Source organism: Mesoplodon bidens (assembly GCF_964165515.1).
Source record: "Mesoplodon bidens genome assembly, chromosome: 13".
Classification (NCBI taxonomy): Eukaryota; Metazoa; Chordata; class Mammalia; order Artiodactyla; family Ziphiidae; genus Mesoplodon; species Mesoplodon bidens.
In genome coordinates this window covers 48,541,918-48,569,432 of record NC_138169.1, presented here as the reverse complement: position 1 = coordinate 48,569,432, position 27,515 = coordinate 48,541,918, and the positions used below count along the sequence as shown (strand labels likewise).

Here is a 27,515-nt window from a genome sequence, read left to right as displayed (position 1 = left end):
AGAGTATTCCCTTTTCTCCACACATTCTCCAGCATTTATTGTTTCTAGATTTTTTTGATGATGGCCATTCTGACTGGTGTGAGATGATATCTCATTGTAGTTTTGATTTGCATTTCTCTAATGTTTAATGATGTTGAGCATTCTTTCATGTGTTTGTGGCAATCTGTATATCTTCTTTAGAGAAATGTCTATTTAGGTCTTCTGCCCATTTTTTGTTTGGGTCGTTTTTTTTTTTTGTTACTGAGCTGCATGAGCTGCTTGTAAATTTTGGAGATTTATCCTTAGTCTGTTGTTTCACTTGCAAATATTTTCTCCCATTCTGAGGGTTCTCTTTTCATCTTGTTTATGGTTTCCTTTGCTGTGCAAAAGCTTTTAAGTTTCATTAGATCCCATTTCTTTATTTTTGTTTTTATTTCCATTTCTCTAGGAGATGGTTTGAAAAGAATCTTGCTGTGATTTACGTCATAGAGTTGCAAAATTAAAAAAGCAGCATATCCCCACTGTTCATAACCTTCTTAGCAGATTCTGTTTGAGAACCAGCTATGGCATCACTGGCAGATTGACACCTCTTGAACACAAAGTCTCGGTTCCATTCCTCTATCTGTGCAATAGGTGGCTGAGTTACAGAATCTAACAATCCTATTGTCTGGAAAGTCTCATGGAAAGGCAGGCTTTGCAAGGACATGAGAGTCAGAAGGCTCCACACTAAATATTCCACTCACGTTGAAGGGTCCTAGGTATCCAGGTGTCACTGAGATCCTAAGTCAATGAGATAAAGTCCCTGGGCTCTGAGTGTGGATTAGCATCCTGCTTCCAATGTGTGCTAGCTTTTTGCTTTTTGACAATTTATATAATCTGTCCCAGTTTTCCCATTTGCAAAAGGGGACAATAATAGCGATTTCATGGATTTCATTATGAAGTTGAAACAAGGTAACTCTACATAGTAGGCAGGTAACAATAATTTAGTCATAAGTCTTAGTAGCACTAATAGTAGTTTTATCAAGGGGATTCATGACGTAAAATGTATTGTTTAGTGGACATAACTGCCCAGATTCTACTTCAGGAATCAGTTAAGTCACTTTGCTTAAGGTCATTCCCCTTCCTGGGACAGCTCATATCCAACGACTGATAAATAGAAGAGTAGCCTTGCCACCTTGGTCTGACTTGGGGCAAAGCTGAAGGCCCCTTCTTGCTCCAGGACTCCCCATGGAGCTGACTGAGGTTGTTGTTGGGCTGCTTTGCAGCTCAGCCTATGTTTCTGCCCAGTCCTTGATCTTCTCCCTATCTTCCCACTGGTCCCCGCTCCAGTCCAACAAGAGTTGATTCCAGGTGCACTCCTTAATAAGAATCCTGCATACCAAACCCCACCTCAGAGTCAGCTTTACAGAGAACGCTGCCTGTGACAACAGGACGGGAAGACAAATAAGTCACCTCGCTCAGATATTTCACTGTGTGGCCTGAGACCTGTGATGATCAGAGATCACCTGATATCACTGTGGCATGTTCTAGGATGTTTTGAAGGTCATGGTAAGTCAGTAGTTCTCCTAGGAACTGGTAAACTTCCCAGCATTTTGCCAGTGCCCTGGTGCACCAATCAAACTTCCAGGAAGGCGATAGTACTGAGGGAAGACCTTGAGCATATGGCTGGAAACACTCCCTGTGGCTGGTGGAAGTTGAAATTGGCAGCCCAAGCAATAAGTAACAGCTATTTTCCGTTTTGGTGACCAGTCATTTGACCTTGCTCTCTGAGTCACAGAGGTTTGGGGCATGGCAGAAAACAGAGCTTGAAAGAGTTCCCTGAGAGGAAAGAGTGAAACTCCAGATGTTTTTCTGATGGAGAGTGCAGATTTGTCCACTGGTAATAGGTTGAGTTGGTTTTGTGTAGAAATACAGGTTTCAAAATTTCAAGGGACTCTTTCCCTTCTTTTCAAAGAAATGCAATTGTTTTACTCTTGCACCTTCAGACTTCTGGTCTATTTTATTATGTCTCATATACTGCCTACAGTTTTTATTGGCCTTATATTCACAAGTTCTTCTTGAACGATGTTAATTTATATAACTTCAAGGACTTGAATTCACTTAAACAATAGATTTCTCTTACTGACAATTAAAAAAAAACTTCAAAGAATGAATGAATGAATTTTAAGGAAACACAAACTAATCCCCATTGCAACCAGAGTGACCTTTTTGCAACAGACACCTTGCTTAACATTCTTCACTAATTTTCTTACTATGCCTTTAAAGATTATATATAAGCTGATAGTTTATCATTTCAGCTTCATGCCTTACTATTTCCCAACTCATCTCCTTGATACACACACACACACACACACACACACACACACACACACACACACATTTTTCAGTTACTTTCAGACAAAGTTCAAATGTAACACTCTATTTTGGAATATAGTATATTTTTTTCCAGTCTGTAGAGGCATTTTTAATTTGGCTCCATTATTACATGTTTATTTGATAAAACCACTGTATCTATTGTCAAGTTAGAAGAGGGAACTACCAAAGCAATCTACAGATTCAGTGCAGTCCCTATTCATCTACCAGTGGCATTCATCACAGAATTAGAACAAAAAATTTTACAATTCATATGGAAACACAAAAGACCCCGAATAGCCAAAGCAATCTTGAGAAAGAACAATGGAGCTGGAGGAATCAGGCTCCTGGACTTCAAACTACACTACAAAGCTACAGTAATCAACACAGTGTGGTACTAGCACAAAAACAGAAATATAGATCAATGGAACAGGATAGAAAGCCCAGAGATAAACCCACGCACATATGGTCACCTAATTTATGACAAAGGAGGCAAGAACATACAATGGAGAAAAGACAGCCTCTTCAATAAGTGGTGCTTGGAAAACTGGACAGCTACTTATAAAAGAATGAAATTAGAACACTACCTAACACCATACACAGAAATAAACTCAAAGTGGATTAAAGACCTAAATGTAAGTCCAGACACTATAAAACTCTTAGAGGGAAACATAGGAAAAACACTCTGACATAAACCACAGCAAGATCTTTTTTGACCCGCCTCCTAGAGTAATGGAAATAAAAACAAAAATAAACAAATGGGACCTAATGAAACTTCAAAGCTTTTGCACAGCAAAGGAAACCATAAACAAGATGAAAAGACAACCCTCAGAATGGGAGAAAATATTTGCAAATGAAGCAACAAAGGATTAATCTCCAAAATATGCAAACAGCTCGTGCAGCTCAATATCCAAAAAACAAACAACCCAATTAAAAAATGGGCAGAAGACCTAAATAGACATTTCACCAAAGAAGAAATACAGATGGACAAGAGGCACATGAAAAGCTGCTCAACATCACTAATTATTAGAGAAATACAAATGGAACCTGCAGTGAGGTATCACCTCACACCAGTAAGAATGGGCATTATCAAAAAATCTAGAAACAATAAATGCTGGAGAGGGTGTGGAGAACAGGAAACCCTCTTGCACTTTTGGTGGGAATGTAAATTGATACAACCACTATGGAGAACAGTATGCAGGTTCCTTAAAAAACTAAAAATAGAACTACCATAGGACCCAGCAATGCTACTACTGGGCATATACACTGAGAAAACCAGAATTCAAAAAGAGACATGTACCCCAATATTCATTGCAGCACTGTTTACAATAGCCAGGACATGGAAGCAACCTAAATGACCACTGACAGATGAATGGATAAAGAAGGTGTGGCACATATATGCAGCAAAATTGAGTTTTTTATAGTGAGGTGGATGGACCTAGAGTCTGTCATACAGAATGAAGTAAGTCAGAAAGAGAAAAACAAATACCATATTTTAACACATATATATGGAATCTAAAAAAAAAAAAAAAAAAAAATTGGTACTGATGAACCTAGTGCCAGGGCAGGAATAAAGACATAGACCTAGAGAATGGATTTGAGCACATGGGATGGGAGGGGGAAGCTGGTGTGAAGTTAGAGTAGCATCAACATATATACACTACCGAATGTAAAATAGTTATCTAGTGGGAAGCAGCAGCATAGCACAGGGAGATTAGCTCGGTGCTTTGTGACCACCTAGAGGGATGGGATAGGGAAGGTGGGAGGGAGGCTTGAGAGGGAGGGGACATGGGGATATATGTATGCATATGGCTGATTCACTTTTTTGTACAATGGAAATTAACACAGTATTGTGAAGCAATTATACTCCTTTAAAGATCTATTATTTTTAAAAAGACAACTAATTTCTTTTAAATTATCAAAATACATCATTTTATAAATTGGTTTTATGTATAGGTATGTCCTTAGGTGAAGTAATATTTAAAGATAATACTTTCTTTATCTCCTCTTTCCTTCTTTGGAGTTACTTTTTTTACTTTAGGAGAGTGTAACTTTTTTTACTTTAGGAGAGTGTAACTTTTTTTTACTTCAGGAGAGTGTAATTTTGATGGGTTGCTCTACTAAGAAAAGGAAGGGTTGTAGGAGAGACTTACTGACTTGTTTCTTTATAATGTCTGTGTAGACTCTGTGATATGATGAGGGGTTCAGTAATGAAGTAGGAATTTTAGAGACATTACTCAACCTCCACCATTCTTCTTTACAAAGCTATACATCTCTTTTGAATATGGAGGACAGCTTAAATCCAAGACAGTTCCTCCCTCAATAAGAGGTTCCAAGATGTAATTCTAAAAGCAGAAGGAAATTTTTGAGTTATTTCCAAATCTGGTTGTGTGATAATATAAAGTACAACTATGAAGAATTTAAGACTCTCTATCCAAGTAGCAAAAGAGAAGATTTTTCCACATATTTTTTGCCCACTAACTTTCAAGAAATGATTCTTTAAAAATAAGAAAGGAAAAAAAAAAGAAATTTTTCTAGCCAAATGGAGAATCTGATCATATTTTGCAAACTTTAAACTTGAATTTACCTTGCCTTCAAAATTGAATGTGTTCATTCTGGAAAATAGTATTAAAAACAAACAGATAGTTTTTAAAAAGAGGGATTGAAGACTATCTAGTTTTTCCTTTTTGATTTTCCTACCTCGGTATTTTAGTTCAGGATTATAAAATACAGACTAAATTGAATGGAAATTCTGTATTCTATTTCCTGGTCTTGTAGCACTTACTAATTTTGCCTCAGATAACGTCAGGTTTAGTTATTAAAAAATTATGACACTCAATTTGTAATGAGCAGTTTACTCTTCGTTTTAACCTAAGTAAAATGCATTTTATGTTAGCAGTTGTCTTAAAATGTTTTTTGATATTCTATAAATAAAACCTCCTTTTTAAAAAATTTGATAATATATAGGGCAGAGAAGAATTCTTGAAAAAACTCACTCGAGGTGAAGTGGCTAATGGAATGCTGATTCAGGTAATCCCAATTTGGTTTCAATATTTTATTCTTCCTTTAATTTACATTTTACATAGCGTTTTAAATTTGCCTGTAATGAGGCATCTTTTCACTACTTGGTTTGCAAGCCAGCAGTTTTCTCTCCTTAGTTGATGACAGTTGCCCTCTGTGTACGACTAGCAGTGTCTGATCATGCATAAAGAAACTGACCTCTCATATACATATCTCATTTTGTGATTTAATGGGAATTTCTGCCAGCCTAGTAAAAGGGCACTGGGATCTTATTCCCAAGTGTCTCTTTAGTTTGCTTTGTGATGATGTTATGTTTTCTTTACTTTTAATGTCTTTCAATTGGACTCTTTTATTTAAGACTGAAAAAAAAAACATGCTATGATATTTCTATATAAAGATTTTGAAACTAAAGCATTATAACTACCAAAATTAATTTTACTTTTTAAAAAATCTTTATCTACCACCTGCATATCCTTTGGGACCTAGATTGGATGTTCTGAACACTGGCATGTTTGTAGACTGCCTCCCCTTCAGAAATACATAAATATTTGAAACCATTACTATAAAAAGAATAAAATCAAGAGGCAAAACAGTCTAAGACAGTGTTAATTTTAAAAATTATTTGAGATTATCTACACCTCTGTTCCTCTTTGAAGCAAACACAAATTTTGTGATTTTTTTCTATTGAGAAATTTGATATTTTCAAACATATAAAAGCAGTGTCTCTCTAATTCTATAAGCCTGAAAATGCCAAATTCCCTAATTTATTTCTCTCTGTAGATTAGCCCAATAATTCCATAATCTTCCAATCCTTTTTGCTTAATAGTTTGTTATTAACTTCTTGTTTACTAGTTTTATTTGGTCTTAGAATGCAGAAATTACATATATTTCAATATTTGTCATTAACGTGCCATCTAACCTTATTATCCTCCAGTACTTACTTAAGGATATTTGATTTTTATTGTCTATTAAATTTTTTCCTCATTTTTTGTAATATTATCTCTGTTCTTTTTAAATATGGTATATTCGTACCTATTGCTTTTTTATGGTGGCATTTATTGTTTTGATTTTTAGACATTACTGACCAGCACAGGATAGAGTCTCAATAAATGTTTAGGTAATTAATAACAATGAATCATTTAAAAAATCTTTGCTGGCAGAAAAGACTGTTTTCCCTTCAAGAAGAACAGGCACTTGAGAAGCAGGATCTTATGAGAAAGAAAGCAATATATGCCTTAGCACTGGCAGAAATGGAGATACCACTGCTTAAACTAGAAGAAGAAGCTGTAAACCTCAGAACTTGCCACAAAGAACATTCTGATGTAAGCATTTATAATTAATCCAGAAACTAATTTGCAGGAATATTCAGGTCAATAAATCATCTATGCGATTTTACATTATCATTTGGAAAATTATGATTTCACATAGGAAGACATAAAAGCATGGACAAAATAAGTAACTATTTTATGACCATACAACTGATCTACAGTGGAATTATATAGCAAGACTATTAACGCTATTACCTGGAACCCCACACTTTATCTTAGAGAGTACTTAGGAAAAGCAGTTTTCAAATGGGTGAGTAGTGATTTATCTGGTATAATTACCCACTGTAGTAAATTTAATTCAAAGTCTTCACTGCTTGTTAATAAAATTCCAAAGCTACGTTTGCTCAAATATAGAATATAATGCATCTTGACATTTTTGTGGTAAATTTTTGATGTATGTAAATGAAGGTAAGACAGCTGGGATGAAAAATAAAGCAAATGTTGATAAAATATTTTCAAAACAACAAGTTTATGGAAGTAACTGATATTACTAGCCCTTCCCAAAGAAAAATTTAGTAGAAAAATATGCATACATCATATCATTATTAGTCTTTTGGAGAATTAGAAGGTGTGGTAGGAATTATACATTCTTGTCCTTGGCTTCAGAGAGGACGTACATATATTCATTTGGGCCATTTTGGCAACAGCGTTTTTTCTTTCTTTGCAAATGATGATGTAACTTTATATTCTTAGTCTTTAATAATTTTCAAAATTTCATTATTTTAAAAACTTAGTGATTTTCAAAGTTCTCCTCTTACGAATGTTTATTTTTGTCTTCAAAGCATCTCTCTGAAGTAGGCAAGAGAGAGTTTATCTGTAACATAGACATGAGAAAACTTGGGCCTACTTGCATGAAGCCACTTGTACAATGCCATAAACCATGGAAACAGCAAATTCTGAGTGTACTTCTCGGGGCTTCTAAACGCTTATCCTAGAGCTCATGTAATGAATATATAACCAGTTCTAACACCTAGTGAGATAAATGATTTTAATAATGGCTCCTTCTTACATTAATGATAGGAGTTTATTAATTGCCTCAAAGCCTTGGTGTAATCATCTGAGTATGATAATGAATTCCAGAAAAGATTAATGACTTTTTTCTTATTTTATAATAGCCATTGTTTTATACCTTCTTTTAGTTCAGTAATCATTTTTGTTTTATTATTCTTTAATAGTGTATAAATCATAAGAACTATTAATTTAGCATAAACTCCTTTAAAGAGTAAGTTTTCATACACTTTCTATAATGATTGCTGAAAATTTGGAGTTTTAATTTTGGTTAAAATATTTTAAATATTGTGAGGAAAATTTATTATTTCTATGTGAGTTTATTAGTTTTTGTTACTTAGCTAAAATTGATTAGACTTTTATTTTCTTGGGTAATTCAAATTGAATATTGGGATTATGGATATCCTAGTATGTTTTTGTAATTCATGTGTGGTGAATTCCTTTCCTTTTATACCAAAATATATGTTGTTGTTATTAAAATAGTTGCTTGGGAACTACCTGGTCTAAACCAAGATAATTGGATTGTAAATGTTGCACATCTTAATTTCTAAATGTCATATAGTTACTAGGTGAAATAAATGAGAGGAAAGAATATGTTAAAAGACATGTAGAGAAAACAGAGAAAAAAATACGAAGAAAGGTGAAGAAAACCCAGGATGCATTAAAGAAAACTGAGGTAAGAAATTTAATGTCAAAAAATAATTTTGAATTTACAATCTTTTAATCTCGATGAAAACTATGCCAGCAAATTTAATTTTAGGTGGATGTCTCTCATTTCTAATTGGTTGCACTAAATTGATTCTGCATGCATGCATGCACATGGTCGCACGAACACACACACACACACACACACACACACACACAGTCTCTGTGTCTTCATTTTCTCTCTTATAGTGTCTTTCCCACTGGTCTAATGTATCCTCCTGTTACCTTTCCTACAAAGTAGAGATAGGGATTTGTAGTGTCTAAGATAGTACCATGTTTCTCAAGATGAGACCAATGTACAGATTGAAACATTTGTTAATATCTGACGTCTAAGTGTTACCCTCAAGCTGGTACGTAGGCAGCATGAACAAATGGCTATATATCAAAGGACTTCAGGGCTTTTTCCAACTCAGAAATATTTACTCCCTTAAAATCCTCACATCTAACATTCTAACTTTAGAGAATCATTGGATATGGGAAAGTAGAGATAGTCCATTGTCTTTAACTTGCTATCCTCTGGATATATTTTAAAGGTAGCACCAATATGATTTGTTAGTGGACAGCTTGTGGGCCATGGGATGGAGGTGTAATCATATCCTTTAAATAAAGTTAACCCTGTACAGGGCCACAAAAGAAATATTTTTTTAATTGCCAAGGAAAATAATATGTATAATAATAATATTAATATTTTGCATGTTTTTATATGTCAGGCATTGTTCTAAGTGCTCAGACCTATTAACTAATTTCATCTTCATGATAACCCTATGAAGAGTGTACTATTATTATCTCCATTCTACAGTTGAAGAATCTGATGCATTGTTTCTTAATTAACTTGTTCAGTTTCACCCAGCTTGTTAATTCAATGTATCTGGCACTAGAAGCTCTGCTCCTGACCATTACATTATACTGGTCAAATCATACAGGTTACTTTTATTGACCCCAGTGAAGTAAAATCAGAACTCAATAATAAAAAATATAGCAGAAAGAAAACATATGTAGACCACTGGAAATGTTTTTTAAATCACATTTTCTTTATTTACTTCTGTGGTAAGGAATATTTAGAATTACAAATTACCATTTATTACAAGTGACTGACGATAAACTATAAAGCAAAATTTATGGAATGGGCCAACATTTTAATTTGGTATTACCAATAAATTATTTTGGTAAGAAGAACTAAAAATACTTGGCATATCTATGAAAGGCAAAAAGAACGTGCCATGAGAAAAATTAAAAGAGACATAATTATATACGAAATTGCATAGCAATTTGTTTTAAAATCTTGATGAAGTATATAATTTATTTTTGAAATACAAATGATGAAAACTGGGTGAAGAGAAAAAAATAACAAAAATGGATCAATAACAATAAAATTGGTCTAAACTCTACCAGTAAAGGCAAGAACAAGCACAGATGCTTTATAGGCCTCCCCACAAAACCAGGTAGAGAGCATAAGAAAGCATGGAAAGCTTCTAAATTTATTCTATAAAAATATAACCCTGAAACCATAACTGAAAAGTATTAGCATAAGTAAGAAATCTGTAGGTGATCTCACTTATGAACATAGATGACAAAATCTTAAATATATCAGTGAATTGAATTTTACAGTGTGCTAAAAATAATATACTTTACAAAATAAGATTCCTTTGAAGAATGTGAAGATGACTGAGCATAAACAAGTGTACTAATATAATTCACTGCATTTACACAAGTGAAAGACAGCCTAAAATATTTGATAAAATTTGAAAGCCACTGATTTATTTAAAAAAACCTCTTAACTGTCTAGATATATAATGAAAACATCCATACCTTAATAACATGTGTTATACTGTCTACCAGTATTTTCCAGCAAACATGATACTTAATTATGAAACATTAAAAATAAGTCCATTAAAATCAGGAACAAAACTTCAGGCCAGCTCTCACAACCCAGCACACTGCTGTTATTGATGACAAATTACTTGTAACATGTGTCACAAAAGATAAAACATATGTGTTCAAGACTGCAGTGGAATGCCACCACGGTTCTTATATCCACATATGAATATTTGCTAAAATATTAACTAAAAATTGCCAAAGGTTAACAAATATAAATAAATTCCAATGAAAAACATGGCTGAATACTTTGTGTGTATTCTCAGTATTACAGAAGTTACTAAGAGTTTGAGGGTTAGAGAAGAAGGGCTCATTTTCTTTTGTTTGTCCTTCAAATTGTCTTTCCACTTACTACTGAGTACTTAAAATGTCTTAAACATTGTTGGAATTTCCTGGAGTTGGAGAAGTAAAAGAAGAAGTTGGTTCACTCAAGAAACACATCATCTTGCTGGGGATCAGACAAGGAAACAGACAGCCTTAATGCATTGTGAGCAGAGCCACGACAATGGTGTAATGGTGTGGGAAGAGTCAAGAAGGAGGAAACGCAGCTGAATCAAGGGCATCCAGGAAGATTTTTCAGGGGAGGTGATGCCTAAGAATGATAATTACTAATGAAGAAATTGAAGGTTGAATATTTGCCTTGCCGTGATGTTTAGAGAACAGAGATGATATACACAAAAAGACTAAAAGAATAATTGCCACTGGAAGCCTTCAACAAATGATTTCCATTATTATTGTTAGCATTATTATTATTATATAAATTTTAACTTGAAGAAATGAAGTAAGGGCTTTTTAGAAACAGACCTGTGTTTGCAAAGCAAGGAGATCATGTGAGACTGCTATGTGTTTGTGGAATTGCAAGCACTTCGGTATGACCAGAGTTATAAGAGTTATAAGAGTGCAAATATATGAAGCTAGTGAGACGGGCAATGCCTAGATGAAGAAATGCCTTGTGTGTCATTCTATGGAACCCCATCCTGAAGAAACTTGCAAACATCATTAATAGCATTTATTAAGTCCTCATTATGTTGACTGGTATATAAACAACACTACAGCAGCATTTCTACCTTCTAAGAACCTAAGTTAGACAAATAATTTTATCTTTTACTGTGTGTAAGCATTTCAGTCATGGGCCAAGCTAAACAGTATTACTGAATTTTATGTTTAACCTCAAGTTAAATCTTAAGTGTGAAATCTGGACATATTGTATTTAGATAACAATAGTATTTATTGAATATTAAATAAATATTTAAAATATCTGAAATTAATAATTTAGAATCTGAATATAATTTTTATTATCTTTTTTTTTTTTTTTTTTTTGTGGTACACGGGCCTCTCACTGTTGTGGCCTCTCCCATTGCAGAGCACAGGCTCCGGACGCACAGGCCCAGTGGCCATGGCTCACGGGGCCAGCTGCTCTGCAGCATGTGGGATCTTCCCGGACCGGGGCACGAACCCATGTCCCCTGCATCGGCAGGCGGACTCTGAACCACTGTGCCACCAGGGAAGCCCCTATCTAATATTTTTTAAATATGTGGTTTTCAAATTTTTGAGATAAGGAGATAATGAAAAATCTTGTATGGTAAAACATTAATGAACTTCATTTTAGATTTCTAGACCCTTCTGGGTCTGGACATGAAACTGTCTTTGGGTGGAAAGCCTCAAAGTTGCTGAAACCTGTGTCACCAGGCTAGAGAAAAAAATAAGCCAAAGAATTATAAATGTACTGTTCATATGCCTCAATTCCCATTTGATCTAGTGACACTTCAGCATTCATCAAGACTCACAAATGGTTCTTAGAGTCCCCAAGCTTTTGCTCACTCAAGATATGCAGATGTTGATATATACTCTTGATCGACATGTGGCATCTAACAATTTCTTTTCACACTGTGGGGACATCTCTAATATTTTTGATGCCATGGAAGGGGATATGGTGCTCACATTTACCAAAGACTCACTGATGGTACCCATGAAAGGTGTCAAAATACACTTTTTGCTTTTCACTGCTGTCTGCAGGAATTGCACTCTTTCTTTCCTTTAGTGTAAAATCCTCTGGCACCACCTTCCGCATCGCTGAATTGGCTGGTATGGTCTAAGTTGTTGACCCCATTGCTTCTGAAATCTCAGTTTCCAATGAAAATCATTATTGAAGATTACGGCATGCGTTATGGAATCTGAATGAAAAGTCAGGTTTAGTGATAGCATGCTGTACCCGCAATTGCCCAGCCTCTCTAACTTGTTCCTACTTATTTTTACCCATACTGTGCCTCCTCACACTTTTTGTTTGGTTGAATTTTCTCCCAGAAATAACATAATATTCTAGTAGGCCCACTGAAGAATCCTTGTCAGCCATCTCAACTACCTTCTGGTACCAAACAAACAAACAAACCAAAAAACAAAAAACAAAAAAAAAACCCATTTATTAGTAGAAGAGTTCCAGAAGTTCCAGAAAAAAAAAAAAAAAGAAAAGAAGGGATGATATGAAAATTCGAATACAGTACTCAATTTTCCAAATCTTGGACAAACAGACGAGTTTTATAGGAAAATAAGTATAAAAGATTAGCAATTCATTCTTCTTGAAATCTGTAAGAATAGAGAAAGAATTAGAAAGCACATGGGGAAAACTGGAGGAAAACAGGAGCAACGGGAGCAGCTGAGACTGAGAAATCCACTAGGAGAGCAGCACCAGCTAGAAGCAGTGCGAGACGTGGGGAGAAACAACCTTCAGTGAGTCAGTCACCCAGTCAGTGAATCAGTCCGTCAACATAAACACCAACAGTTATGAAGGGATCATGGAAAAATAGATACAAAATCAAATCTCCAACCTGGAATGGGACTGGCCAGCCTTTTGGGGAATTGTGCTTGTATTAAACATTGACTCCTTTTTCTTAAACATCAGAACAATATATATTCTTGCCTGCCTTTAGTGTACATGTTTGATAACCCGTGACCACATGCTGGCATCTTAAGAGACATGCCTTTCAGTTGTGCATGTATGTGTGTGGGAAGGGAGACAAGTTAGTGCAGGGTAGAGAGGGAGGGAGAGGAAGGGCGTAGAGAGAGAATAGATAGTTATAACTCATCTTTTAGAAAACCTTATCAGATGTAAGAGAAGAGAACACGTACCTAAGTTGTTACTTATATTGATAAGAGATTACTATTTGCTTTTAATTGTTCACATGGCCAAAAGTATTTGTGTTTCTAAATTGCAAGGATTTGAAAATCCTAGTACTTAAAATATTCCTGAATTTTTTTTTCAGGATAAACGCTCAATAACTTTTAAAGAAATAGAGACCACTAAAAGTAAAATAATTATTTATCATGCAAAAATAAATCAATTGAATAAAGACTTAGAAGAAAAACAAAAGGAAAAGAATGTTTTTGACCACACACTTGACTGTTTAAAGTAAGTAAAATTTATCAAAATATTAAATGCTTAATATGTGATTTATAAAAGAGATGTGATCAAATTTCCATGTTTAAAATTTATTCTTCAAATGATCCATATTTTCTGTCATGACTTGATGTGAAATATATATGTGATATTTGATAATTTTGGTTTAAAAACATAATCATAAATTGCTGTCATTTTTCATTGCTCCTCTGGGTTTATTCTTATTGTAATAACTGCTAATGTTTCTCCTTTGTCAAGCATAAGAACTTTTATTCATTATGAAATTCATAACCTCTCCCATTAATTTCAGCATTTTTCACTTTTATGACTTGGTTAATAATATATATTTTTTCACCCAACCTTTTTTGATAACAGTTTTGAGGTAAGAGTTTAGAAATTCTATAAAACCTCATGTAATTTATTCACATTAATTGTCCTCAAAAGCCTCTTATACAGTCCCCTCATTAGTCTCGGGCATACCTGACAAAGGCATTTCACTTTGAGAATGTTCATGCTTTAAGACTCTTACTGTATCCATAGACCCCCACTTAGAACTTACATACTCTTCCTTTACTCTTCTTGGTTCTTATTGAGTATTTCCTATTTTATAATACATTGAGGACAGGATTTGGAGGACTACTGGAGGAATATGCATTGGTCACATTTAAGAATGATGGTCTGATTTAAATATAGAAGGCTTAGCAAAATCATAAACCATAACACTTGAGGGATAAAGTGTCAGAAAAATAGTTATGCACAATCTAATACCATGTATCTTAATGGAGTTAAGTCAATGAACTCAACAAGGATTTGTTTAGCTATTACAACAGGATTTTATTTTTTATTTAAGTTTATTACAAAACTTACTTTCAAAATGATCATACAGCTTTACCTGAAAATTACTAAATCATATACAGAATATCAGGTAAGATATTACCTGATATTACTTTGAAAGATATGTATCCATATTGTTTAATATCTGTAAGAATATTTGGGGACTCAAAGGGATAAGTGTGAAATTATATAATTTACACTAAACTTATATTTTGTTCAGGAGCTGATGATTTTTTTTTCCAGGATTCTTACCATTTCAATTCTTAAATTTTCTTCCATCCTGTGCCTAGATTATATTGCTTTTCAGGCAAGAACAGTCACCGTATACCAGTGAATCAATTCCGTCCCTAAACTTGACCAAACTCTGCCTTTGCCCTGGAAGAGGAGAAAATGAATAGCTGACACTGTGTATCATTTACAAATCTATTAATTAACAGTGATGATGGACAGTGTCAAGTAAGATTTAAAGCTAAGATTGATTGACTTCCTAGTGTGCCAGGCATTTTGTGGGCAATCTAAGCACCTATCTCATCCAGTTCTCACAGTGAATTCTTAAATCCTGTCATAACATTCCCACATGAATGCCAGAGAAACAGAGACTCAGGGAAATTAAATAATTAAGATTGCACTGCTAATTAGTGGTAGAGCTACTCCAGCTTAGGTTTGTCCTGTTCCAAAGTGTGTGCTCTTTGTTTTTTTGTTTTGTTTTGTTTTTTACATCTTTATTGGCGTATAATTGCTTTACAATGGTGTGGTAGTTTCTGCTTTATAACAAAGTGAATCAGTTATACATATACATATGTTCCCATATCTCTTCCCTCTTGCGTCTCGCTCCCTCCCACCCTCCATCCCTATCCCACCCCTCTAGGTGGTTACAAAGCACGGAGCTGATCTCCCTGTGCTATGCGGCGGCTTCCCACTAGCTATCTATTTTACATTTGGTAGTGTATATATGTCCATGCCACTCTCTCACTTTGTCACAGCTTACCCTTCCCCCTCCCCATATCCTCAAGTCCATTCTCTAGTAGGTCTGTGTCTTTATTCCCATCTTACCCCTAGGTTCTTCATGACATTTTTTTCCTTAGATTCCATATATATGTGTTAGCATACGGTATTTGTCTTTCTCTTTCTGACTTACTTCACTCTGTACGACAGACTCTAGGTCCATCCAGCTCACTACAAATAACTCAATTTCGTTTCTTTTTATGGCTAATATTCCACTGTATATATGTGCCACATCTTCTTTATCCATTCATCCGATGATGGACACATAGGTTGCTTCCATCTCCTGGCTATTGTAAATAGAGCTGCAATGAACATTTTTGTACATGACTCTTTTTGAATTATGGTTTTCTCAGGGTATATGCCCAGTAGTGGGATAGTTGGGTCATATGGTAGTTCTATTTGTAGTTTTTTTAAGGAACCTCCATACTGTTCTCCATAGTGGCTGCACCAATTCACATTCCCACCAGCAGTGCAAGAGTGTTCCCTTTTCTCCACACCTTCTCCAGCATTTACTGTTTCTAGATTTTTTGATGATGGTCATTCTGACCGGTGTGAGATGATATCTCATTGTAGTTTTGATTTGCATTTCTCTAATGATTAATGTTGTTGAGCATCCTTTCATGTGTTTGTTGGCAATCTGTATATCTTCTTTGGAGAAATGTCTATTTAGGTCTTCTGCCCTTTTTTGGATTGGGTTGTTTCTTTTTTTGTTATTGAGCTGCATGAGCTGCTTGTAAATCTTGGAGATTAATTGACTCCCTAAACTAGGACTGGAATGGAAGATTACTGAAGATTAACTGTACTAGGAATAATCTACTGATACTTTCACCTAGTGTCAATGTTGATATTAGTGAATGCTTACATAGGACATCTCGTAAGAATTATGGATGTTGTTAGTACGAGTGATGAAGTGGAAAAAACAGAGGCAAGACAGATGAAAGGGAAGGACTTTATTCCATTTTAAAGGAGAGACACCCATCTAAAAAATATGACTAGAGTCATGTTTTCAAATTTCCTGATAACAACCATAGTAGAGAGAGAGGAAAAAATGAGTACTTTGTGTTGAGCTGCTGAATCAAATAGAGGTAGTCGGAACTGGATTTGAATTCTGGTTCTGTCATTTACTAATTAGCTTATGCAAGCTAATAATACCAAAGTTTAGCTTTTTCATCTGTTAGATTGCTGAAATAATTATTCTTTCATAGGGTGGCGGTTGTATTAAATGAGATATTATATTCAAAGCACATTAACATTTTAGCCCCCAAAAAATTTTAGTCCTGCTGCCTTTATAACTAACTGTGCAAATGATTCAATTTTCCATACCAGTAGAGATGAAAACGAATGTGGGTAACATAAGACTGTGCTGAGCTTTTGCAGCTCTGCTTATTCTAGATTCTGGGTTACTGATCAAGTCTGGCAGTTATTTCTAAAGCGTATTTATTTTTGCAGTATTGTTTTAACCACTCTTTGATGCTTTTTCTGCTAGTATAGTCCCTAATATAACTACTGATTTCATCATAAAAATAATCATACCTCTGTGTCAGGATGTACTTAGTTGCAAATGACAGAATACACAAGGGCACATATACACACGCGAGGGCACACACATACACACACACATTCAAACACCAGCTTAAACAATAGTGAAACGTGTTATCTTATGTAACAGGAGGCCTCTAGGTAGGGTAGGCTGCAGGGTTTGTTGATTCAGCAGCTCAGCACATGGTACTCATTTTTGTTTCTTTCTCTGCACTATGGCTGTTGTGAGCAAATTTGAAAACAGGACTCCTTGTTCACATTTAGTGAATTGAGCCCCTTCTACATGGAATTTGGCTCTTGCCTTTCATCTTATTGCACTGTCTTAATATATATGTTTAGTGGTGAATAATAAGCCTCTTGCTGGTTGGCTTAATCTAATCAGAATATACCTTTGGAGTTATATGCTGCATGGAGGGGGAGTTCTTCTGGAATGACAACAAAACAGAGGCACACTGGGTAGGCAGCCAAGAGAATCCACTAAATCTCCAGAGATTGTCTTCCACCTGGATCACTTAGATGTAGCTCATGGAGACAGGCCTATGAAAAGGACTATGGAATTTTTGCATAGTCATTCAGTTCTAAGATTTTTCAATATTGGGTATTTTAAAATGTATCATAAATGCACATTAGAAAATTAAATGTGAATTGATTAATGGCAAATGCAATTCTTTCTTTTGTCATAGGGACCAGTTTATAGCCATGAGAGAGAAAAAGGAACATGCACAAGCTGTGTTTGATCATCTCATAAATGAGAAAAAAGCCTGTGAAGAGAGAATCTATGAGGAAGAACAGAGACACAGAACACTCTTTACCATGAGGCAAAGAACTCTATCAAATGTTAAGGTGAGTATTATTTTTGGACTGTTTTAGAATGAAGGAAATATAGTGATAGTCAAATTAACAGCTAGTTTGAGGCACTCATTTTTCATACTGAAGTAGCAAAGATGTTTAGATTTTTTAAATAAATATGTTAGCGTAATAAACATGCAACGTTTTCTTTTTTTAAAATTTCCTATAAGTAATTATATTCATACAGCATATGAATGCTGTATGCATTCTTTTCAGTGCATTTTATGTGCACTCTCATTTTTCACTGTACTTTTATTTCAAAGTCTACTGATGGCAGGTTATTCAGAGCCATTTTTATATTTTTAACAGGAAATGTGAAAATAGTTTTGTTTCTGAATAAACATAATTTGAATGTTTACCAGCCACTTCTTTTTAAAAAATGAGGATATTTTATACTTGCATATGTTTTAATTGAACAGTAACTAGTCAGAAACAAGGAGATCATATGGTAAAGTGTGTCTTTTTAGATCTGAAGTTTTATTAAGTTTTATAAAGCTATACATATTAAATTTTTTGATATATGACTAAATCATATACATTTAGCTAAGTGATTCACATCCCATTTTACATTTCATAAGAGTTTTTGTTACATTTAATTGACATAATAAATACCATGGTTTTTTAAAATATATTTATAAATATTACTATTACTTGAGATGCAACAGAAATTACTTCTCAAAAATAAACAACCCCTAGGAATGATGGAAACAAATTAGCAAGAAAGTTACAGAAAGTATAAAATTAATTCAAAATACTTCAGAATGTTGTTTTGATATGAAATTTAAAATTCTAAAGAGTATGGCATAGAAAACAAACTTATGGTTACCAAAGGGGAAACGGGGGGGAGATAAATTAGGAGTTTGAGATTAACATATACACGCTACTATTAACATAGATAACCAACAAGGACCTACTGTATAGCACAGGGAACTATACCCAATATTTTGTAATAACCTGTAAGGAAAAAGAATCTGAAAAAATATATATACATACATAGATATATATACATATATCTGAATCACTTTGCTATACACCTGAAACTAACAACATTGTAAATCAGCTATACTTCAATTAAAAAATTAAAATAAAGTAAAAATAATAAAAAAATAAACAACTCTACTGCATTTTATTAAAACTATTTCCTGCAAAACTTTAAAAATTATATGTATTATCATAATATACTTTTATCAGATATTTTTGATCCTGATATTTATATATTCAGTTATGATATGTATTCAATAAATTCAATTCCCTTTTTTCCCTTTAACATTTCAAAGACATTGCTAATACATTTTCAAAAAGATTATTTGGAACAAATATACATCAAATAGACATGTATGTGAGTGAATGAACATACCATCTATAACGCTATTGCTGTGATCCCTCCTATAAGAAAATTATTAATAAAAGAACAATACTTTTATTAATAATAGTGCCAAGTAACATTTTTCCCTGTTAAATGTGGCTTTTACATAGAAAAATGTATGTTGGGTTTTTGTGGTTTTTGTCTTAAAAATATGAAATTAACTGGTGCCATCTAGTGGCAACAAATGTTGCCTCCTCTTGGAGGAGTTCCTGGAGGTTTGATGGACTGGGGAAGCTTAAAGTCAAATGCAGCCCTCAAAACAAGAAGCTTTAAGTTACTTACTGAGTTAAGCATCATTCCCCACCTCATATTTTATCACAGCAGTGGAATTATTTGTTTGAACTCTACCACATTTTCCAATTGTACTGGTGCTGAGGACACAGTGGGATTTCAGGAATCATTTACTGAGTGGCATTTCAACACTTTAATGGAACCATAATAATTAGTGAAATGACAAAATATGGTCATCAGGAGAGAGATGAAGGGAAAAAATCCTGTATAACTAGCCTCTCAGTAATTGAGAGCTGTATTTCTTTTCATCCCGAAGCTGTCTCTGCTTTCCCATCCCAAAGTGTACCTACACCCAGCCATTCGAACACATCACATAGTCTCGGGTTTTTTTCTTAGCACCAATCTCTATCTGAACTTGCTTTGTTCATTCGTTTTTACTTCTTTGCTGTCTGACTAATCCTGCTGTAATAATGTATTCTTTATGAGGACAGGAAATTTTCTGCCACATTCCTCTCGGTATCCTAAAAGCTCAGAACTGTGCCTGGCACAGGGAGGGTCTCAATAAAAATTCATTCAATGACTGAATGAATGATTAAATGGATGAATGTATGCTTTTTTGGGTGTAATTTTTCTGTCCACATGCATGATAGTGGCTAAAAGCAGTAGCATTTCAGAGATTCTTTCCATACTGCATCAGACTGACACTTTAGCAAATATTCGTGCTGTACGCAGAAGCTGAATCTCTCTCTCTCTCATCCTCTGTCCTTGATAATAACATAAGAAATTTGCCATCTATTCTCTTCTATCTAGGTGAAAATGGTTAAATTGTCTGTTGCTTTCCTACAATTAAGGATTCTGCTAAATATCTCAATAATGCTTTTGAAATAACCTTTTAATTTATATGAAATTGTCTTGGATAGGTCTTTGTTGTGCATTCACCTTATATGATCAGCAGAGTAGAGATAGAATATGAAAAGTTTAGAGATTGATATAGCTCATCATTAGTGACACTATCTATGATTATGATCAGTTCTTGATGTGAAAGAGTGGAAAGACAATGAAATTCATCATGGAAAACCTATTCTCATCCCTGTTTAGAAATTGGATGAGATAAAAAATTGTAAATATGTATATAATGTAAAGCATCCCCAGAAAGAAACAAGGATTATTAGGCATCATTATAAATGTGGTGTTATTAATCTGGGTTGTCCCTGCTGGACAAAAGAATTGATCACAATTATGGATCATCTAAAGAAATTGCTTATTAAAAACTTTATAAAAGCCACAATGGAATTAATTGAGGATGCGAGAAAACACACCATAGAATTAGAAATATGAACAGCTAATAAAATACTTTAAGAAAAATATACATAAACGTCAGAGAGTAGACAGTGTGGTGCTAGAGTTAAATTCAGTCTTTTTCAGTAAGCAGTTCCATATGAGATATCTTTAAATGATAGATTTCTTGAATGTCATTCAGTTTTTACTAATTGCCTATAATTTGCAAATGCAAATTGCTTAAGATTAAAATTTCTGTATTGCATGTTCATTAGAGTACTATGGCTCTAGCTACTAATCTCCCTCTTTGCTTCTGGGAAGGTCCAAACAAAACTGAAGTTTAAAGCATTTTAATCTATCATGAGCCATCCTCAGAAGTCCCACTTGCCTTTTCTACATCAGTGCCTTTCTCTAGTGTTCTTTCTGTAGTCTTGCTCTCCTCCCTGTAACTTAGGGTATGATATGAGAGGGGTACAGTGAACTACTGATACAGTGAATCTGTGGCAGACACAAGCAATTTCCAGATTGAGATCTAGCAGAGACAGTCTCCCAATACTTTGTATTGTTTATTAGTTTTTATTTTGCTTCATATTTCCCACTCTCAGGAATTACCTCTTCCCTTGTCTATTGCTATTTCAAGTTTGGCTATTGAATCATTTCTTGACTCTTTCATGTGATAAATTCTTAGCTTAATATAGAGGCAGTGATTCACTAATTTATTGGACAGCCAGACACAGACATAGTAAAAATCAGAAACATTTAATCTGAGATCATTTTAAAGATTACACAATTTAAAAAAATATTCTATTGGCCACTCATCATTTCTTCATTCACGTGACTAGTTTATGAGTACTGCTGTTTTGGGGGCACTTAATATTGGATGACCAAAACCCTAGCCTCAATTTAAAAATGTAATCAGCATGGAAATGGAAGATGTGAAAAACAGACTTGAATATAGTGACAACATTCAAATTACAAGCAATAAATTGTGTTCCTGGCTCACTGACTTGCTATATTAGGTATTATTATAAATAAAAAACATGTATTCTTTGTTCTTAATAGTGGGAAATGAATGCATTTTCATTGGAAACATTTAGAAGACTGACCAATGAATCTCCTAGGCAAGAATAGTTTGCCTTGATGATTTTCTTACCACCAGAAGATTTTCATATAACATGAAAATTTTAAAACTTAAGAATGTATTTTGCATAATTAATAACTCTTTTAAAAATAATTCTGATAGGATTAAACATTAATTATTCACATGCAGTAACATTCATTAGGTTCATCGTATTGCTTTTTTAAAGCAACTTGTTCAAATCTACAGCTCTTTGAGGAATGAACATTTTGATTTGAGGACTGGTAGCAAAACAGTACTAATTTTGTCTCTGGGACCCTTCAGGTTTTTGCACAAACCCACCCAGTCCTGCAATGATCATAAGGAGTTAGAAATCAAGAGAGGGTAACACTAGAATATAAAGAAAAATGTAGCATGGATATGAGTCATTCCCAAATAAAAATTTAATATATTTTGAATGTTTGCTTAGAGCATGATTCATTAAACAAGGAAGAAACTTCCCTTCTTTCTGCATCTCTCTCTAACATCATGTTACGTCTTACAGATATTTTCATGAATTACTGCTAATACTATGGGTTAAAGCACTATATATAAAGTTTAAATAGAATTTTTATTGTTTGAACTGGCAATCAACTGCGTTTTCAGCTTTTTTTCTCCAACTATCTAGAGGCATCTATTACAAATACTTGGTTATAGTCCATTTCAGTTTTTCTGTATATTGGTATTTTTTTCTACATAGTTGTGATAATACTCTCTGATCACACTTTGGAATTATGATTTTTCCAAGTAACATTAATTTCCTAGTGTGTCTGCCACTTTTGAAATACCTTCTCCTACTGCAGTGTAATATCATAAATATGTGATTTTCTCTTTTGATCAATTAAAGTAAGTATGTTTCCAAATATCAAATTTCATTGTTAAGTATACCTTACTTGATAATGCTTTATTAAAATTGTAATGCATTACTGGATTCAATTTCCAATCATTTAATGGTGAACATCTATTGGTCTACAGTTCTTCTGTTTTGTACTTCATTCAAGATATTGGTATCAGAAATTTCTTGGAGTTTTAAAAATGAAATAATAAGCTTTTGTTCTTTTTTTCTATGCTAAAGAGCATGAGGCATTTCAGTTCCTTGAAAGTTTGAGAAATTCTCCCATGGTACTATTAAGATATGTGAAAAGTCAGAGATTTTACCTTACTTACAAGCTAACAAGTTAGCTGCCACTGCTTTACAAGAGCGGACAGAAGACTTGAAACTCCTGAGTGAGAGACAGAGGACTATTACTCAGTACACATGGCTGTGTGAGCTTCATGTTTGTAGGTTCCCCTTGGCTCCAAGTCTCATGGGAGTAACGTGAACGTGGTCCAGGCAGATGCTCCATACACAGGGGGTTTTTATCACAGCTAATGAACCTGGAATGTAGAAAAACCCCAATTTTATAAGTGATCTAGCAAACTTGCCCAGCCTTTGCCCCAGAGGAAGGCATTACATTGTCTATGCAGTAAATTTTGAAAAGATAGTTCCAGATAAAAGCTGTCACAGAAATGTATAAACATCATGGTGAATTGCCTCCCAAAAGATGTTATCTGAGCTTGGTTCTTTTGTGAAGAAAAACATTTCAAAATTTATTCTATATCTTCTTTGGTTTTTACATAATTAATATTTTCTAGTTTTTGTGTCAGTATTTTAAATTTATTTTTTCTAGAAAAGGTCATTTTAATGAGATTTTCAAATTTATCATTAAGTTGTATGAAATAGCAATAGTTTCATCTTTTCTGCTTCTGTAGTTATAATTTCCTCATGTATTAGCCTCTTATTTTTCCTTTTCCTTGATTAATCTTAATTTTTTGCCTTCTGGTTGTTTTTTCCACAAACTCCAAATTTTCATTTATTTATAAAGATACATTATTTTTGTTTTTAATTCATTAATTTCAGCTTTTTTCTTTATCATTACATTTGATTGATTTTCATAATTTTATTTTCTATTTCTGTTTCTATTTTTTAGCAACTTGAGTTGAAAACTTTTTTGTTTTTCACTCATAATATTCATGTATTCTCTGAATACAACTTTAATATGTAGCATTCTCATTTAATGTTTTTACTTGCACATTGACTTAGTCACAAATTAGGAAATTTAACTTCCTTGAGACTTTTTGAGGGGGAAAAAGGCAATAAATAAATAAAATAATTATTTATAAGATTTTTTTATTTCCACAGGTTGGGAGCAGAGGGTAGTGGGTATTGTTTAAATTTATGTTAAGGAGGGATGCCAGCAAGATAGTGTAATAGGAATTTTCTACTGTCTTTCCCCAAAGAAACCAATTTTTACAGTCACTAATGGGCAAGAGTACCTTTGTAGAAGTCCAGAGTCCAGGGGAGCATTTCTGGCACAACATCAAGCAAAAAATTCTGAGATAGGGTGAATTGGACAGGGTAAAGGACGAGTTTCATTTTGCATATGTCACCTCTCCCCCAAGGTGGCATAGCTCAGTGCCGAAGGAGACCCCTTTAGCCTGCAACTTCTGAGATTGCTCTCACTGGGGGAAAGTGAGGGCATATTAGTGAGTGCTTAGCTTCCCCAATGTGCTTAACTTCTTGGCTGTAGGATGCAGCCAAGAGACCCACTTCTTTCTCACCCCGTCCAGAATACTGATGTGAGCAGCATGACTGAGGGGCAGGGAGAGACAGGTACACAACAGGCAGTGCTTGTAACACATCGCAGGGACATGTCTCCAACTATATAGATTCCATCATGGATCCTGCCCATTAGACCTGGGGATACTTTACCAGTGGACACTTCCTACTGGTCCATGGGCATCCCTAATGCTGTGAACACCTCACTCACAGACACTTCCCCCATGGGCAGTAAATGTGAACCTTTGCAGATGGCTATTGAGAATGCACAGAAAGCCAGCCCAACTCCGTGGGATTGAGAGAAAGCACACAAACTTGAGTATTTAGCATTGCCTAGGAAAAGCAAATAGGAAGCTGTCAGCACTCAGCTGGCTTTGCAGACTTAAAAGAAGGCATACAATCTTAAGAATTCCAGTACTCACTGCATACACATGAAGTGGGCTCAGGGCTGAACATGCAAACAGGAGACCCCAATCCATGCCTTTCAGATGCACTCAAAGAAGATAAAAGAATTCCACTCCAAGAGGAAACAAGAAGTGTGGAGCAGATATATCCATAGAAAAGGTCTGAGAAAGTCACAGCATCCTTTGCTGGGCTAACAAATGAAGTTATCTCTCTCCCTAAGCAAGTCAGTAAAGACTAGAAGAGGTGACTATTTTTTCAAATGTAAACAGAGCAACAAAAGCCTTCAAGGAACATTAAAAATTAAGGAAACATGACACTAGTAAAGGAACACAATAATTTTCCAGTAACCTACCCCAAAGAAATGGAGATTTACAATTTGCCTGAAACAGAATTTAATACAGTTGTTTTGAATAGGGTCAGTGAGCTACAAGAAAGCACAGAAGGACAGTCCAATGAAATCAGGCAAATAATACACAAATGAAATGAGAAGTTTAACAGAGATATCAATTGTAAGAAAAAAAGATAGATAATCTGAAACTGAAGAACACAGTGAGTGAAAAAAAAGCAACAGAGCATCAGCAGCAGACTTGATTAAGCAAAAGAAAGAATCTGTGAAGTAGAAGACAGGTCATTTGAAATTATTCAGTCAGAAAGGAGCAAAGAAAAAGAATGACAGAGAATAAAGAAAGCTTAAGAAGCTTGAAAGAAGCTTGAAATATGAGGTACCATCAAGAGAAACAATCTATGCATTATTGGAGTCCGGCAGGAAAGGGAGAAAGGGGCAGAAAGTTTATTAAAAGAAAGGATAAAGAACAAGACCCAATTATATGCTGTCTACAAGAGATTCATTTCACATTTGAACACACACAGACTGAATGGGAAGAGAATTTAAAAAAAAATATTCCATGCAAATGTAAACCAAAGAGCAGGGGTAGCTCTACTTGTATAAGACCAAGTAGACTTTAAGTAAAAATGTAACAAGAGTTTTACTTACCTGTAAACAGGTCATTACATAATAATAAAGGGGGCAATTCATCAAAGGGATATAACAATTGTAAATATATGTATGCATCTAATATCAAAGCACCTAATATATTGAGCAAATATACTAACAGACATAAAGGGAGAAATAGACAACAATACAGTGATACTAGGGGACTTTAATACCTCACTTTCAACAATGGATAAATTATTTAGACAAAAAATCAATAATGAAACATTAGACTTGAACTACACTTTAGGCCAAAACAGACATGTATAGAACATTACATCAAACAGCAACAGATGACACAGTCTTCTTAAGCAAACACAGCACATACTCTGGAATAGATCATAAATTAGGCCACAAAACAAGTCATAACACATTTTAAAAGGCTGAAATTATACCAAGTATCTTTTCCAAACACAGTTGTATGAAGCTGGAAATTAACAAGAGGAAACTAGAAAATTCACAAATATGTAGAACTTAACATACTCCAAACCAAAGTCAAAGAATAAATCAAATGGGAAATAAAAAATATCTTGAAACAAAAATGGAAACATAATATACCAAATTTATGGGATGCAGTAAAAGCAGTCTTAAGTGGGAAGTTTATAGTAGTAAATGTCTACAAGGTAAAAGAAAGATCTTTCAACCAGCCTAACTCCATACTTCAAGGAACCAGAAAAAGAAGAACAAACTGAACCCAAAATTAGCAGAAGGAAGAAAATAACAGACATAATAGCAGAAGTAAATGAAATAGAGGCTAGAAAACAATAGAAAACATCAATGACACTAAAAACTTTTTTTTGAAAAGATAAACAAGAGTTTAGTTAGACTAAGAAAAAATAAAAAATAAAAGGAACCATTACAACTGATACCACAGAAATACAAAGAATTATAAGAGATTACTGTGAAATATTATGTGTCAACAAATTGGATAACCTTGAAGAATGAATACATTTCTAGAAATATATAACCTACCAAGACTGAACTGTGAAGAAATAGGAAATCTGAACAGATCGATTACTAGTAAGGAGATTGAATTAATAATCAAAACCTCCCCAACAAAGAAAACCCCAGGATCTTTACTGGTGAGTCCAACCAAACATTTCAGAATTAATACCAATGCTTCTCAAACTTTTCCAAAAAAATTGAAGAAGAGGGAACACTTCCATACTCATTTCATGAAGCCAGCATTACCCTGATACCAAAGCCAGACAAGGACACTACAAGAAAAAAACCTACAGGCCAATATCCTTAGTAAACACGTGTGCAAAAATCCTCAACAAAATGCTAGCAAACCCAATTTAACAGCACATTAAAAGGACCAAACACATAACCAAGTCATATTTATCCCTGGGATGCAAGGCTAGTTCAACATACACAGATCAATAAATGAATAAATGCAATACAACACATTAACAGAATGAAGGGTAAATATTATATAATAATCTCAACAGATGTAGAAAAAGCATTTGACAAAATTCAACATCCATTCATAATTTTAAAAAACCAGTTAGGTGTAGAAGGAATGTACCTCAACATAGTAAAAGCTGACAGGCCCACAGCTAACATCATTCTTCATCATCTAAAGCTTTCAGCTTTTCCTCTAAGGTCAAGAAGAAGGCAAGGATGTTCACATCACTTC

General features: G+C 34.3%; 1 protein-coding gene across 1 annotated transcript in view; it reads left to right on the top strand.

Annotated features, from left to right (window-relative positions):
• Nucleotides 1-27,515, top strand: part of CCDC178 (coiled-coil domain containing 178) — a gene marked incomplete at both ends in the record, with an annotated part of 393,288 nt that overhangs the window by 121,245 nt on the left and 244,528 nt on the right. The window contains 5 exons of the mRNA XM_081252141.1: nt 5,299-5,361; nt 6,513-6,674; nt 8,251-8,364; nt 13,529-13,674; nt 17,724-17,883. Coding sequence (XP_081108267.1) covers nt 5,299-5,361; nt 6,513-6,674; nt 8,251-8,364; nt 13,529-13,674; nt 17,724-17,883 — 645 coding nt within the window. The remainder of the gene's footprint in view (nt 1-5,298; nt 5,362-6,512; nt 6,675-8,250; nt 8,365-13,528; nt 13,675-17,723; nt 17,884-27,515) is intronic.